The following is a 17,321-nucleotide window of genomic DNA, read 5'->3' as shown; positions in this document are numbered from 1 at the left end:
AAGGGTTGGGTGGAACTGAATGTGGGTGTGTGCAAAGCAGTGGCATGAGAGGCTCCCCAGCATTGCACAACCCAGGGAACTCCTCCATTTCTCGAGAGAGAGAGAGAGAGAGAGTGTGTGTGTGTGTGTGTGTGTGTGTGTGTGTGTGTTTCAACTTCTATGCCCCTCTTTGCAGAAAAGCCTCAAGGCAGCTCATGATGCAGCATTAAAAACAACAACACCCAAGCTAAAACAATAAACGCCCATAGGGGTAATGACATGTATACAACCCACTGTAAGGTAGGCCAGTATTATAATTCCCATATTGCAGATCCATTGTGGGTTTTAGTGTGAGAAAGCAGTCCTATGCCTGAGGCCACACTGAGCTCATGGCTGAGGTAAGATTTGAACCAGCGATTTGCACTAGAGTACACCAGCTCTCTGTAAAATCAGTTGGGATCAGTTTGGACCAAGCATCCAAAAGTTCCTCTTCAGTAGTCACTAGCCTATCTCTGTCTGCGCTATAGCAACAGGTACACCACAAGCCTCTGTCATCCCCAAAACCAGGGGCGTAACAAGGCTGGAGTGGGCCCAGAGACAAAATTTCAAAATGGGCCCCTCGCTGATACACACACACACACACTTCACATGTGACTTGCCTCTGGGGGGGCCCCTCTAGGTGTGGGGGCCCCCAGGCAGCCGCCTCCCCTTGCCTAATAGTAGTTACGCCCCTGCCCCAAACATCTAGGATGTATTGACTCTGAGGAGTCAAACGCTCTGGAGTTAGCTCACTTCAATCCAACTACTCCTTCAAGCCCTAATCAATTTAAAATTCAATTTTTGCATTTTTTTTCCAAAGGAAGACCTTTATAAATGGAGATGGTATAGAAACAAAGTGATACCAAGGAAAAAGGAAAAAAAACCCATGAAGTTCTTTAAGACTTAGCATCACGTGAATAGGAAAAAGCATCAAGTTTTCATTAAAATATCCAAGTAGTGTCCACCTCTTCAACTGATGCAAAGGCCTTGTCTTTTAAATGTTGTGAAAGCCAAGATGATGTACAGGGTAACTTGGAATTCACATTTAATTTACTAACTATATATAGTATAATTTTATTTATATCTATGTAAGCTGCTTTGAGCTACCTAATGGCGCAGAGGGGAAATGACTTGATTAGCAAGCCAGAGGTTGCCAGTTTGAATCCCTGCTGGTATGTTTCCCAGACAATGGGAAACACCTATATCGGGTAGCAGCGATTTCGGAAGATGCTGAAAGGCATCATCATACTGCGTGTGAGATTGCAATGGTAAACCACTCCTGTATTCTACCAAGGACAACCATAGGGTTCTGTGGTTGCCAGGAGTCGACACCAACTCGACGGCACACTTTACTTTAAACCACTTTGGGAACTTCTGTAGAAAAGTGGTATATAAATGTTCATTGTATTTCTAAATTAAGTTTATAGAAGGCTATAGAATATCTAGAGAAGGTACAGAGAATAATCTAAGGATGGACAAAACAGCATTAGGAGAAACCCAGTAGTCTCAAAACTCTGGTTTAAACTGAAAAAGAGCTTTTTGTCAAAAGTTAGAGCTTTTTTTAAAAGCTGGGATTGGGAAGATTGTGGGCGGGGTTCCCAGTGTTTCCTCTAAGGCATGCGCATGTGTGCCTGCTCACAAGTTTTTGGATGTCTGCTCAGTTAATTTTAGATCCCGCTCAGGTTGAATCAGGAAAGCCCCATTCTGAATGCACATGTGCACGCACACTGCCTTGATAGGAACATAGGAAGCTGCCATATACCGAGTCAGACCATTGGTCCATCTCGCTCACTATTGTCTTCACAGACTGGCAGCAGCTTCTCCAAGGTTGCAAGCAGGAATCTCTCTCAGCCCTATCTTGGAGAAGCCAGAGAAGGAACTTGAAACCTAGATGCACTTACCCGAGCAACTCCATCCCCTGAGGGGAATGTCTTACAATGCTCACACATCAAGTCTCCCTTTCATATGCAACCAGGGTGGACCCTGCTTAGCTAAGGGGACAAGTCATGCTTGCTACCACTAGACCAGCTCTCCTCCCAGAACAAAACTCAATCTGCACACAGATGAAAAAAATTAGAGAACACTGGGGGGTTCTGTTCTGTACAATCGATGCAGAGGTCTCTTAAGTTTCTTTGTGCTTGTATGTATGCTTGCATCCCTAATCTGGGTAGAGGTGATTAAAGGTCCCCGTCACCAAATTCTTTTTCTCTCTCCAAAGCCTTGCCAGTCCAGTGAGATGTCTTTGGCCCCAAGATCTGCTGAGAGCAAGGGTGCCATCCACAGCTTGCCCCCTCTTACCGTGGTGCCACGTCGCAGATCCCAGCAGAGCAATTGCATCTCGACATTCACAGGTGCTTCCTCCCGTTCAGAAGCTGGCAGCGGGCTGAAAGTGAGCAGGTGTGATTAGGGTATGCTCAAGTCTGCCTGGGTGTCCTGCCTTCTGCCTGGAAGGAAGCCTTTCTCCTTGACTGGACAGACTCCAGTGGTTCACTGGTGTGCTCATAGTTTACTCTTCATTACTAAGAGGAGGGATGAGACCACAAGGTCAACAGTACCTGCAAGAAGGCTTCTCCCCGCTTACACTATTGAGACTAGTAGGCTAAGCCTAAAGGTTTCCACGGTGGCTTCCAATGTGTAGCTGAGCCAGAACTGGAAGAGGAGTGGCTCTTAGGAGGAGGGGGAAAGGTTTTGACTTGTGACTTGTCTCTTCCTCCTGGACCTCCTTGGAGGTTGGGCCTTGGGCTGTACATCCTGTTAATTGAACTGGCCCAGGGGTGTTTGGTTAGCACCCCAGTGTTTGGGCTTTGCGGGGAAATTGGCTCTTAAGGGGGTCAGTTCCACCAGTTTTAATTTGTGCAAACGTTTGGACTCAAGAAATGACTGGACTGAGGCAGGATATTTAAAAATTTAAAAATTAGTTTTTCAAAATTAAAAGAAGAATTTATTTTTGAAGAAGGGGGATACAGGAAGAGAATTGTGTGATTAAAGCAATTAAAATACATTTCTAGCTAAGTCTACTACTATGAGGCATTTTACCTTAAAGTCTAATACTCCAGGTAAACCAACTGCAATGAGGCATTTTAGCTTAAGGTCTAATTGTGTATGAGATCCCAGGCATGCAAGAGAAAAGAGGCTTGATAGATGATTGTAGAGGGGTTTGGACTTAAGAAAGGGGAACAGAGATAGTTCCAGGGCCCAAGAAGGGGCGAAGGCTCAGATGCACCTGATCCAAACGACGAGACCCGGGTGCACCTGGAGGGACTGCAGAGTCTCGCTTCTCAGCATGACGGAAATCAGGAGGGGTGTAGAGATTAGTAGAGTGGGAGATGCCCATGAGAAAGGCTTCTCCTTGATTCCAGCTTCCTATGAGTACAAGCTGGATGGATTGGCACAAGGACCGATCCAGATAGTGATTTCAAGCTCTTTGTAGGTTGTAGGAGGCCAAAAGCAGTGCCCAATGGAGTCCCCTAGTATAGCATATGAGGGAGCATGAAGGTTGGTTTGGAGTCCCACGTATAGCACATAGTGGAGTATACAAGGCAACACACTGGGTCATGGAACTGGAGATACTTAAATGCCAAAATGTGCTACATTCCTGCTGTTATGCAGGTGCGCAAAAGAGTATCCAACAATCCTATCAATAATTTCAATGAGTACACCTCTATGTCTATGTCTGACTCATCTCCTTTGTGATGGGGAGAACATTACTTCACCGTCCTACCTACTTTCTTCCTACTTGGCACAATTGGCTCTTTAGCGTGTTATCTTCTGTGAAAGGAGTGAGGGGACTGAGATGGTTCACTCTGTTTAGAGTGGCCTTGGAAGCTAGTTAACTCCCGATTCTCTGCTGCTGCAGTCCAAGGGCATCTCACGTGTGGGTTATGCTTCTCCATGTGACTCTAGAAGGCAGGACTATGCAAATTAAGTTAGGCTTTTTAAGGCCAGGAGGAGCATGACTGCCTCCCTAGTTCTTTAGTCCTGCGTGGCTCCAAGGCAGCTTTTTCTCAGCTCTTTTCTGAACTTCTCAGCTTGTTTCCCCCCCCCTTAGGTTCTTATTGTTTTTTCTCCCATTTTTGTGCTCCCTTCTATCAACCGTGTCTGTGTGTAAAATCTCAATTTGCTTTCTTACTTTCATTTTCCTTTCTCTGCCTCCGCTTCTTTCCTGCTTTTTTTTTTTTTTTTTTTGCTGCATGGAAAGAGCAGCCAGGGTACTCCACGTTAGAGTACCAAAGGGAAAGCAGCAACCGGGCCTTCCGAAGGCCATTAGAGCAGCCGGGAACCCACCCCTAAGGTCCCATTCACCAGCCTGCTCAGCAGAGCTCCTCAGAATGCTTAGCCCCCGCTGAACAGGTGGCGTTCCAGAGAGGGAGGAAGTGCTGGCCGCCATTTTGGAGGGCAGGAAAGCAGTCCAGGCATCAGCCTCACTGCTGCTTCCTGCCAGCCCTGTGGACTGCCTGCCATCTGCAACTGCAGCCCTGCTACCTCCGCATGCTCTTAGAAGCCTTGTGAAGCGTGCGGAGGAACGTTGCGGCCTGGAACTGCTGGCTATGGCCTCCACTAGAGGCCAAAGCCCCAGAAGAAAACGGGGGCACTCAAATCAGTGGCGGTGCCGGAAGACACAGGAGCGGGACCAGCGGCATCCAGAGCAGCAACTACTCGCATCGTGGTGACCAGGAGCTCAGCAATGGCAGCATCTTCTCACTCGGTGAGTTCAGCCCATGTTGGGCTTTCTGATTCCTCTCCACGCCCCACCCCAGGCCCCTCAGGGGCATCTAGCCTATCACAACTCACCCCAAGGAGCCAAGCTCTCTCCCAGATGCCAGGGGATATGCCACGTACCTGGGGCACATGGTTTGTGGACTTGTTGGTGAGCTCATTTGAGAGATGACCAACTAAACTTTAAGAAGAGGAGACAAACCAAGTGGGATTCTTCCTTCTCCTCCAGCATTATTGCTTCTTCCATCTCGGAGGTGCCAGCCCCTAAAAACGCAAAAACATGTTAAGAAAGCTGAGAAAGGGAGGTCTAAATCGAAACAGAGAGATAAGAGTGTGCATTCATCTGAACTCTCTGAACTCCCCCAACCCCAGAGGCCTAGTTTCCAGGGAGACAGGGGAACTTCCCACTGAACCTCCTCAGAAGCCTCCAGCACAACCCCCGGGCAACCCAATCTCTGCCATCCCTCTAGATGAGGAATCCACCTCACCAGAAAATCCAGGACTCACTACATACCCCCTGGGGGGAGGGGATCCTGATCAACCAAGAGAAGAGGGGGGGATGGTCAGATGTCAAGGGACCAGAGAGTTCTGAGGTGCCACATGAACTTTTTCAGTCCATAGACTTGGCTCCCCTCATGGCAAAAAACGTGCACGCCTTGGGGCTAAATCCCCCTGCATCTCAGCAATCACAGCCACTAAGTAAGAGCTCACTGGAGTTCCTGGCTTCCAAGCCAAGTAATGCGCCCCCTTCAGATTCCAAAGCAATTTGTGCAAGCTGCAAAAAGTGAATGGACTGTTTCCACCTCCTGAAAAAGAGCTAATGCCATAGCAGACAAGCTTTATGCCTTCCAACATGGTGGGGTGGGGTGCCAAGATTTTCAACACACCCCTTACAGGTGGCCATGATTTCCAGTTCAGTCCTGATGCAGGACAGAGAGTCTGCTCTTAAAGACTCCTCAGACAAATCCACAGAGGGGGGGCCATGAAACGTGTGCATGATTCCGCAGCATTATCAATGAGATCTTCTGCAGCCGCCTCTATAATGGCTAAAGTGTTCTTAATCTGGCTAGATGATTTGATTCAGGAACCTCCCTCTGACTGGTCAGGTTGAGGAAAACCCTATTAAGACTGTGCAAGGCGCAAGCCTTCATGGCGGATGCTACTCTTGACTCCCTCCGGTTTGTATCCCGGGCAACCACTGCCTTCGTGGTGGGCTGCCACAATTTATGGCTGAAATATTGGCAGGTGGATGCTGCTTCGCTTTGATGGGGAAAAATTGGGGGGGATGAGGCCCTAAAAGAGATCTTAGTGGAGTCAAAGGACAAAACGTCATCCCTCCTCGACACGGAAGCAGGACCGCCCTCAGGGACGGCAGCCCTTTCAGTCCTTTTGTCCTTTTAGATCATCCTTTGGGGGCAGAGTCAGGATTCTGGTCACAGCACTTCTACTGGGGCAGGCATACCTCAAGGAGGCATACTTGCATGTACCAATCCATCAAAACAGCTGCCACTTGCTCAGTTTCCTCTATGCAGGAGTCCATTATCCGTATAGGGCTCTCCCACTCGGCCTGTCCTCAGCCTCGTGCATAGTTACAAAGATCCTGTCTCTTGTGCATCTCCGTCTCCAGGGAATGAGGATCTTTGTGTATCTAGATTATCTCCTCATAAAGTTTCCATCAATGCAGCAGGCTCAGCAGGACCTACAGTCTACCCTACAGGTACTCGAGGATCATGTCTTCCTGATCAACAAAGAAAAGCGCCAACTGCGACCTAGTCACCAACGACTTCATCTGGGGTTTCTCTCAGATAAGCAACAAGACAAATTGTTCCTGCCAGTGGAACGCAGATGCACATTGGAGACCGAGGTGCGCCAGCCTCTGGTGAAGAAGTCTCTTCCTCTGCTGTCCCTATCCAGTCTCCTGGGTCTGAGGGTGGCAAGTTTAGAGTCGGTTCTATGGGCACACTTCCACCTGCGGCCCCTTCAATGGTTCCTGCTGCCCTTCCACCCAGAGCTAGCAGTGAAGTCCAGCAGATGGATGACCCTGACTCAGCCGGTTCCCCAATCACTGTGTTGGTGGATCACTGTCCCACATCTGTCAGTGGGCAAAGAATTCCTGGACCCGCCAAGGGTCATTGTGACCACGGATGCCATCAAGAGAAGCTGGGGTGCTCATTGTCTCCAGCAATCAGCCCAAGGCAGATGGTCAGCGGAAGAGCATCAACACAGCATCAACTGGCTGGCGCTCAGAGAGATCCACATGGCTCTTCAGGAGTTTCAGTCCATAATTCTCCACCACCATGTCCTTATACACACCATGTACAAGGCACACGTAAATCATCAAGGAGGAACCAGGTCAAGGTTTCTGCAGGCAGAAGCGGTTCTTCTGTTTCTGTGGGCAGAACAACATCTCTGGAAGCCCATCACGCGCAGGGGGACCTGAACATGGTGCCAGATTGGCTTAGTCAGTCAGATCTCATTCCAAGGTAGTAGTATCTGAACCTGGAAATATTCCACCTGATAGCAGCTCACTTTGGCCAGCCAGTAGTGGATCTCTTTGCGACCCCATCCAGTCCTCAAGTTCCATGCTTCTTCACCAGGTTCCCCTGCCAACAAGCTGAGGTGGCGGATGCGCTATCGTCACCATGGCCGGCTGGTCTTCTGTAAGCCTTTCTGCCCATGCCACGCCTGGCTTGGGTACTCTGAAGAGTCAAGATCCTCCAAGCAGAGATCCTCCTGGTGACTCTGTTCTGGCCAAGAAGACCATGGTTTGCAGAACTTTCCAAGCTAGCCACAGAAGCACATCTGCTTCCCTTCCTTGAGGTGCTCTTCACTTTTGGGCCTACAAGAACTGGGGGAGAGGCTATCTGTCAACTCCTAGATGGTACCTTCACTGATGCGCCTCCTGGCCTTAAAAAAAAAAAAAAAACCCTAACTCAATTTGCATTGTCCTGCCTTCTAGAGTCACATGGAGAAGCATAACCCACACATGAGACGCCCTTGGATGCAGCAGCAAGAAGAAACCTTAACGGTGAGTAACCATTGCTCCAGTCTACTTAGTTGGGGCTTTCACATGGAGAGAGGGGGTGTATCTTATCTCCATTCCAATTTGCTTTGTTTGCAGCCAAATCTAGGGGCGACTAGCCCACTACCAACTAAGTGACCTGTCCCCATGTGTACTATAAACTGAGAGCTCACATTGCGGTGTAGTTCCTGAGCATACCCAAAATGCAATCTCCAAGCCTGGAGATGCAACTGCAAACAGGGAGGCTCCTGGGAGCTGATTAGAATAAATGTAGCTGGTAACAATACGTTTAAGATATTCTCAAGCATTGAGTCTGATCCCTCTTCTCCATTGTCTGGAGGCTGTTGCCATATTTGCAAGCCAAGTCTCCTGGGAGCCTATTGAGCAAGACCTCCAGAACTGTTGCTGGACAACTTCATATCCAGAGAGCAGCAACAAGGGGCCTTTCATCATGGGCTCCTATGTGTGTCAAGTAGAGGCTGCAGCACGGGTGGAACAAAAACACAGGTATTAAGGTTCTTCAGTGCATGCTGAGAGGTGTCAACCCAAAGCCCTGCAAGAACATGGCCCAGGTCCATGTCTTCAAATGTTTGCCCAATACTGAGGGAGGGCCTGGTCTTCACAGATGTCACTACCATCTGGGGCAGCAGTGGGGAATCGGGTGGACGTAGCAGCCGATGTGAGAGTGACCCTATCGGCACAGAGGTTGGAGAAGAACTGAGAGATGTCCAGGATCCCTTTTCCTCTCCCTCTCCTCACCAGAGAATGCCACCACTGCAATCCCACCACTTTACCTCCAAAACAGTAAGCCTTGGGAGCACAGGACTCTGTCCCAACCCCTGGAATATTGTCTCTGTCAGTCCCCATCTCCTCTCAGCAATGCCCTCTGCTGATATACATTTTCTAAGGGGAGGGGGCAACGAGTGGGTTCTCAGCCAGTTGACCACAGGGTGAGGAGGGGAGGGAACGAAAAAGGAAAAGATTCTGTGGCTTGTCACGCAGGCAGAAGCTCCACCAGGCATGAGCAAGTTGCCTACCCTCTGTTAAAGAAATGGCTAGGAACCCTGTTATCCTTTCTGCTTGATCTCTAATCACCATCATCTCCCCCACCCTCTCTCTTCTCCCCCACCCCAAGGTAATCCGTCTGGAGTCCTGTGCAGTTTGCAGATCTCGCCTGCGCTTTGGGAAGGTGGCACTTAAATGTCGCCCCTGCCAGCTTCTCATACACCCCGAGTGCAAAGACCGCTGCTCCTCTCTGTGCATCCCAGGTGCCCACCCCAGAGTTAGAGATGTAAGTGTGGTGTTCCTGAGTTGGGAACCTCGGGGTCATTTGCTAGCTTTGCCTCTGGTGAAAGCACTCTGGATGGCCAAGTTGTCTGTGTGTGGTGGATACGAGTAGACCCAGAGTGTGTTTGGCACATTCCTCTGTCACCTCTTTTGTAGGGAACCCTGGCTGACTTTGCACCCTCCACACCACCTCTGGTGCCCCACATAGTGGTTCAGTGTGTGAATCAAGTGGAAAAACGTGGTTTGCAAGAGGTAAGTGAGGGAAGGACTGACAGTTGGTGTCTGAAAAGCTGACTGGGCTGCCTTGCTTTGGCTATGCCCTGCTCAGTTTTTTCAGCCAAACTTAATTCTTGTCCTATGTTATTCTTCTGTTATTTTTGTGCTTTATTTAATGTCTCTCTTTGACTAATAAAATTACTATAATTCCAGATTTTAAAATGTGTTGCTCTTTGCCATCACATCCTGTAATACGTGCAGCCATCTCATTTAGTTCTTTATTTCCCACTCTTTCTACATTCATGGTTGAGGTGGGTGTGCTGGATTTTTCTTGTTTTGCTGCAGTCAGCTCCTCTCAATATCTGTTTGTTCTCTACAAGCTGTTGTATATTTTTCACACATTCTTTCAACTTCCACCCTTTATTTTAGGTTTTTTTATTCTGTTGCCTGTCCTGTTCTAAAGTATTTTCTCTTCACTGTTTTGTTCTGGCACTTGCTAGAAGCTTCTTCATAACCTTGCTCCTTCCTCTCTTTCTCCTCCTTTGCATCCTACCTGTTCACATTTTGATTTCTTGTGTTATCAGCTGGTGGAGAATGCAGCTGCACATCTGCTGAATGGTACTGGGAAGTGTGCTCATTTATGGTCTGTTTTGCACTAGCTATGTTGGTTACTTTTATAGCTACTTCCCTCCATAATCACAAAGCAATATTAGCTTAGTTAACAACTCCATTTTTTCTCCTTCTCCTTTCCCTCCCTTTTCTTTCTGACTCCATCCCACACTCTCTCTACAAAATCCCCACAGGGACAAACTTCTCATTCACAAAACATAAAAGCTTGCTAGATAGAATATAACACATCCCTCTCCTTTATAACAAACAGAATTGAATTCATTTAAAATTTGGTGACAAATCTTTTAGGTGGTCTCCTGTTGCACACCTCTAATTCTTGGGGTCTCTGACACAGGAGCCGTTAGTGATTTTTCTGGTACAGAGGATTGTCCATCACTTTCATGGGCCTCATCTGTGAAGTCAAAACGGGAGACAAGATCAAGTTCCTCTCCTGAGATCAGACTCCCCTCTTGTTTCATTGTATGCATGCTGGAAAGTCACCCTTCCCTGCTCCATTTCTTTCCATCATCCAATATGGCAGAATCTCCTCAGATTTTGATTATTTGTTTTGGTCCAGAATATCAGGAACATCCCTTTCTCAATTTATAAGGGAGCTGTATTCAAACAAAGTCCCCCACCTGAAATATTTGCTGTTTTGCACCCCATTTCTGATCCACATACAGCTTATATTTTTGTTGCTTCTCCCTTTCCCAAACACAAATCTCTGCATCCTCAGAGTGAGATGGCATGAAAAGCCCTATCAGTTGTTGCCATTGGGTAGGTTTGGTGGTAGCTTTGCATCCTCTCACTAGATCAAAAGGTGATTTTCCTACAGTAGAATGAGGGAGTAGTTCAATAAGCAAATAGTCTCATGGATTGCCTCCTTCCAGGATTGTTGATGCATAGTAGCCAGTTGTAAATTTTTATTCACTAATCTGCTCATTCTTTCCACAAAGCCATTCCCTTGAGGATGGTATAAGGAAATAATAATATTATGCAAATATACTGCCCCATTTCAGATAAGGTAAGCTGTGTCCCATTGTCAATCACCAGTTCTTTAGGAAGACCTTATCTCACAAAAATTGCAGCCATAAACTGGATTACCTTGTCTGCAGTAATGTTGTCAGCAAATTGAGAATGGACAGCTCACTTGCTACATACATGTATGTTTGAAGATGATCAGGTACCCTGTTTTTGCATGTCCATCCATTAGTTATGTAATATTTAAGTTCAGTAAGCACTTGATCAGAACTGATGGCTGCTTTCCATTCATGAGTCAATGAAGCCATTTGTGCAATTACTACTACTCCATCTTCTTCTTGGCCTAGAAGTAGAAGCAGAGATAAACAACCTGCAGTTGTATTCCGAATACCTGGAAGATACCCCACCTGAGAAATCAAAGTCCATAAATCTGATGATCCATTTGGATATTCTTGGGGTCACTCTACTTGATCCCCAATCAGTAAATAAAGTAGACAGGGGTTACTATAAAGTTAATTTTCTGCCCAACAAGTAAGTCTTGAAATGCCTCACAGCCCAGAAACATACTAGATCTTCTTTTTCAATGACAGAATAAATCATATCCAAGTGCTTCCAGTAAGCACTCTGGAAGCAAAGGCAACTTTAACTTCCCTATCCCCTTTCTTCTTGGTCAAGAGATCACCCAAACCATGTTCAAAAGTATCGGTGGTTACAATAATGTGCCTGTTGGTGTCAAAAGTAGTGAGAGCAGGGCTTTCAGCAATCTGATAGTCTGAAAACTAGCCTTGCAGGATGCATCCCAATTAAATGCAACATTCTTTTTAAAAAGAAGACTCAGTGGAGCAACTTTTGAGGCAAATTGTCTAACTAATTTAGAGTAATACTCAGAGTCAGTGTTCCAATTCGTTTCACCTGTGCACGGAATGAGTTTTGATACTGCCACCCAGAACAAGGCACTGTGTGCTCATGTGCATTCAGAATGAGGCCTTCCTGATTCAACCTGGATCTAAAATTAACTGAGCAGACATCAAAAAGCTTGTGCGCGCACACACACACACACACACACCCCCCTACCTTAGAGCAGGGATCCTCAACGTTGGGCCCCCAGATGTTATTGGACTTCAGCTCCCATAATCCCCAACCAAAGGCCACTGGGGCTTGGGATTATGGGAGTTGAAGTCCACTAACATCTGGGGGCCCAACATTGAGGATCCCTGCCTTAGAGAGAACACTGCTCTGAGTCCAAAAAATGAGCGAAGCACAACCTTGTTGTGTGGCTCTGGTGCTTCCTGAATAGCTTTCACCAAAGTCTGTTTTGGGATGTACGCCACTCTGAGATATCATGTGTCCCAAGTATGTCACAGGGTGTATGCAAAACTGACATTTCTCTGCAGAGATAGTGAGTCTGTGGTGTTGGAATTTTCTTAAGACTTCTGTCAGTTTAGCATCATGCTCCTCAATGATTTTGCCATAAACATGTCATCCTGGAAGTAAGTGATGCCATCTGTAGTCCCAGAAATTGCATGCATCATTCTTTGAAATACTGAAGCTGCAGAGGCTAATCCAAAGCCCAGTCTTTTTAATTGAAAAGGACCCTCTGGGCTAATGAAGGCTGTGTATCTGCGAGAACCGTTGAGCAGAGGAATTTGATGATAGGCCGAAACAAGTCCAATGTTGTGCTTACCTCTTTCAAAGTAAGCAGCGTTTTACTGATATTGGGTAATAGATGGCAATCCACTGCAGTCATCTTAAATCTGTGCATACTATTTGATTTTCATACAAGAAGAATGGGAGAGACCCATTCTGATGAATCAACAGGTTCCATGAAGACTACAGCATGCTGACCTTAAGTGGTTGGCACAATGCTATGGGTACGTTCCTCACTTTGTGTTGTACAGGTACTGCATTTGCCTTTGCCTTCATCTGAATTTTATGTTTGAAGTGTATGGCAGTGCCAGGAGTATCAGCAAAAACATCATAAAAATCAGCCATCATATCAGAATTTGATTGCTCCATCTGTAATACAGGTTCTGTGCTATTTGGGTCTAAAACTATCTGTAGATCTTTCTGATGTTTCCAGCCCAATATTGAGACTCCTTTTTATGACATGTACACTCCTTCTGCAGTATGTCCTTTGTATTCCAAGACAGCAGTAAAGTATTTATTATTTGATTTGATTTATATACTGCCCTTCGAAAAATGGCTCATTTATGGCAATAGGGGAACCTCCATATCCCCATGGGTGGATGTCTGTAGGCTACAGGTGCAGATGTGATGTAGTAAGGAGTTTCATGTAAAGTAAATGGGAAATGATCGTGTACAGAGAACCAGAATCAGCCAGCATCCACACTTCATGGCCATTAAACTTAGGCTCTGAGTCTGTCACCCTTAAAATGCTGTTAGGAAGTGGTTCACCTGCCTCATCTTTATCATATGTTGAATCAATAATGGAGTGGACATAAGACTTGCAAACCTTAGCATAGCGTCCTCTTTTCTTGAACCTGTTGCAAGTGACCTTCTGTGCAGAACAGTGAGCAAAATTGGCTTTGTGGGCAATTAGTAGCTCTTCCTTGGTACACATTGGTAGCTCTTCCTTTCTTGTGCTGCCTCTTCCTGGGGCAGTGCCAGATGAGAAGATTGGGCTTGGAAGGATATAAACTGAACAGCCTGGATCTCAGGTTTTGGGGTACAAAAGAGTGATTTGGATCAGTGAAGAGTATTTTCCACCCTCCTAGCCATCTCTAACTTTATTTGTCCCCTGCTAACTGAGTAAAGAGGCACCTTTAAAAGTAGTGATTCTCTTTATTGAGCAGCGGGGAGAGCAACTGGCCCTATCCATCCCCAGCACAGCATCCCTCCAGTGGCTGTCCTACATTTCTTTTTTAGATTGTGAGCCCTTTGGAGACAGGGGGCTATTTTATTTATTTATATCTATATAAACCACTTTACTCTATATGACAAAACCTTGTAGCCTAGTTAGTGTAGAAAGATCTGTAGATGCTGATGGATGCCTGGTCTTCACTCACGGCAGGAGGTTGGACTTGGTGGTCTTCTCATGCCTGTTACTGGTCTTAGTGATGGATGGTACTATGCCAGGCTAAGAGTGTTGGCTGCTAGGATTGGGGCTAGTGGCTGTGTCCTACCTTGCTGACTGCTTCCGCTTTCTCTGCCCCTTGCCTGCAGACTGGGCTCTACAGAGTGCCAGGTGCAGAGCATCTTGTGCGTGAATGGAAACACAAACTGCTTCATGCCCAAGGAGCCATTCCTTCACTGGATGACGTGACTGATGTGAATGTGATCTGTGGCATTCTCAAGGACTTTCTGAGAGGCCTGAAGGAACCACTAGTGACCTTCTGCCTGCACTCCGCCTTCCTGCATGCTGCAGGTGAGTGGGGACAGGCTCCCGTAGGAAGGGAAGTGGCTGCCCTGAGTTAACTTCTGAGGATGTTGGTGGCTGTGGGGCTGAAGGTTCTCCATATTGCCTGGTCAGAGCTGCTAGAATGATTTGAGGTGGGTTGTTGCAAATGAGGATGAGTGATTCCTGCCGTTGATTGGCTGCTTGAGGGACCTCTTCTGTAGCTGTATCTAATATTGAACAATGTTGTTCTGAAAAGCTTGGGGACATCTCTTCTAGGAGGGTAGGGCTAAGTGGCTGAATATTGATGTTTATGTATGGCCTAGAAGGCCAGTAAGGATTCATTTCTCTTTTTTCCTTCCAACTAGACATTCCAGATGAGTCTGCCCGCCACACTGCCCTCTGCCATGTTTTGATGAAGCTGCCTCTGGCCAATAGACATACGCTAGCTTTTCTCATGCTTCACCTGCACAGGTGAGGGATTGCTGAAGAGAGGCAGAAACGGATTGACTGGAGGGAAAGGCAGGGAGATTAGCATCCCTGAAACCTGTCCTGTTTTCATGGATATTCCTGCTCTGACAAAAAAGTATCCTTGAATATTTGGGATTCTTATCTGACAACAATGGATATTTTCAGGATGGCAAACTTTTCTGAACTGTCCAAGTGCTAGTTTGGAACCTAGCACTGTTTCTCCATTTAAAGGCAGAGGACAGACTTAATTGTACTGCCTTGTTTTTATGAAGGAGCACATCTTCATGGTGGCTAATTCTTGCCCTTTGCAAGAACAAATTGATATCTGACTATTGTTCCTCTCTGGCCAACTTGCTGTTGCTGAGGTGCTGGGCCAGTATATTTCAACAAATTTCTCAAGGTGGTTTACAAGGAAAAGCATAACATTTGTGCTTTTCAATCCAAAGAAACACCAGTCATGGATATCTGTAGTATCCCTAGTGCACAGGAAACACTGTTTCTGCCCACGATGGTCTCATGTGGGCTTGGTTGCTCCATCACATTATGTGGCCTGCATATATCCTGATGTAATGCTCTCCACTACACATTACAGGCTCCCTTAACCTTACAGGTATTGCTGGACCAAGACTTCAGGTTAGAGATTTTGGGCTGTGACACCCATTGATCCAGCAATCTCTCTATCCTTAGGGTTATGGCGAGCCCTGAGTGTCGAATGGACCGGCATAACCTGTCACGTGTCTTTGGACCAACACTAGTTGGGCACAGTACTCCCAAACCCACCCCATTCACCATCATGGAAGACACACCCCGTCAATGCCAGGTAAAAGTATGGCCTGCATGTGTTGAATCTTTCTTTTCACACTCAGTGGGACATCAAGGAAGTCCATGCAGTGTTTAACTTACAGATTAGTAAAAGCCTTGAGAATTCAGGATTGTTTCCCTGTAGGATGTGCCTGTTGGACAAATACCCCTCTTGCTCTGGGGGTGAGGAGGACTGACTCCTTGCTCTGAAATACAAATAAATCATATTTTCACATTTTTCCAGAGTACCCTCTTCCTTTTAAAATGAAAGTACTTTTTGTGAGGTAACAGGATTATAAATGGGGGTATACGACGTGCTTATTTGTACTAACTAGCCTGGACATTTCATCCATCAGGGAGTGAGCAACAGGGATGGGCTAGGAGAGGAGTTATAAGGTCTTAATTTTGTTTTTGTTTTTTAAAAAAACCTCAACAAAATTGTTTTTTAAACTACAAGATTTTACAACGTGTATGATTTATTCATATAGTAAGGGTTTCTCTGTCACACACTCTTTGATGGCACAAATGCCCAGGTTAGTTAGATCTTCAATTCACTGAGGATCTCTCTCGATCTCTCTCTCTGCTGTTCAGTTCTACAACTTCCAAGACAGCCTACAAAGTAAGTGATGGGGAAAGGCAAGGACTTTAGGTCATTCAAAATGTTCCTTTTGATATCCTTTCTGGCCCTTGAGACTTCATCCAGTATTTTGTACAAGCTTGCGAGCCTATCTTTGCATCTTAAGGTCTGAAAACCTTTTAAAAGAAAGAGCTGGGACTCCAAGGATGATAAATTCTGACCTTTGTGTGCACATAGTATTGTATACCAAGCCCTGGCAACTAGTCATGGCTTTCTTAATCTGATAATCCCATCAGAGCAGTGACACAGCTACTGTGAGGGAAAGGACCCCATAATAAACTGAACACAAGGTTTCACTGGATGCTTCTTCATCAGTGTTCTGGTGTCTCAATTCAGAGTCCAAGAAAGAACATGAAGCCTTTACAGTATTTCAGATCTTGGCTTGTGAGAGTGATGGCTTGTTTTCTTCAAGTTTTTGTGTTGGTTTGGATACTTCACTCCCATTGCATTGTCAAATCTTGGTGTTGTAAATTGACTTCAGCGAATACCTGGTAGGCACAGATAGCCTGCTCTGCAACATAAGCAAGAACTGGCAAACGAATGTGTATGAAGGGCAGAGGGAGAGGAAAGGAAGCCTGATATATATTCCTCTCCCACAGGTGGTTGCCAGTCTCTTAACATTGCCCCTTGGATTTTGGAAACGCTTTGTGGGAGAGGAGCAGGAAAATCTGGTGCCATCAGTGCAACCGCACCATGCACTGAATGAGCAAGGTGAGTCCAATTGGATAGTGAGGTAGCCCCCCCCCCCCACTGCTCGGGGCTGGCAATCCTCAGGTGGTCAGCCAGGAGAGAACTGGACTGAATCCTCCCCTTGAATCTCGACCCTCCTTTCACAGAGCGGCTCTTCCGTCCCCTCACTTCCCCGAAAATCAACACCATCCAGATGAGCCCAGGAAGTGGTGGCCTCCCCAGTAAGCAACATGCTTGCACTAGCACCACCTACCCATCCTTGTGAGTAATATAAGAAGGGAGGAGCTGGCACCTGACTGCAGCGCATATTGTAGGGGGGTGGTATTGATGCTACCCCACCAGGATGCAGAATGCGTTTATGGAGGGCGCAGGTTGTTCTGTGTATGTGCATTCCTGCCAGCTCTGAGGTGGGGATGCTAGACAGTAGGGCAGTTCACACGGTTATTAACTGAGTAGACAAGCATCCCACCCAGGTTCAGGAGCTATGCATGCTCCCGTTTTTTAGTTGTGTGCTTGTA

The 17,321-nt window shown here is 46.5% G+C and overlaps 1 protein-coding gene across 7 annotated transcripts in view; it reads left to right on the top strand.

Annotated features, from left to right (window-relative positions):
• Positions 1–17,321, top strand: part of LOC128335493 (rac GTPase-activating protein 1-like) — a 30,073-nt gene that overhangs the window by 10,217 nt on the left and 2,535 nt on the right. For all 7 annotated transcript variants that reach the window (XM_053273914.1, XM_053273888.1, XM_053273930.1 and 4 more), the window contains 9 exons: positions 2,237–2,369; positions 8,382–8,560; positions 8,892–9,047; positions 9,200–9,295; positions 14,033–14,234; positions 14,573–14,678; positions 15,363–15,495; positions 16,713–16,824; positions 16,950–17,064. In XM_053273914.1, the coding sequence (XP_053129889.1) occupies positions 2,237–2,369; positions 8,382–8,560; positions 8,892–9,047; positions 9,200–9,295; positions 14,033–14,234; positions 14,573–14,678; positions 15,363–15,495; positions 16,713–16,824; positions 16,950–17,064 (1,232 nt within the window). The remainder of the gene's footprint in view (positions 1–2,236; positions 2,370–8,381; positions 8,561–8,891; positions 9,048–9,199; positions 9,296–14,032; positions 14,235–14,572; positions 14,679–15,362; positions 15,496–16,712; positions 16,825–16,949; positions 17,065–17,321) is intronic.

This window comes from Hemicordylus capensis, chromosome 1, assembly GCF_027244095.1.
Source record: "Hemicordylus capensis ecotype Gifberg chromosome 1, rHemCap1.1.pri, whole genome shotgun sequence".
Lineage (NCBI taxonomy): Eukaryota > Metazoa > Chordata > Lepidosauria > Squamata > Cordylidae > Hemicordylus > Hemicordylus capensis.
This window is presented reverse-complemented; position numbering and strand designations above follow the sequence as displayed.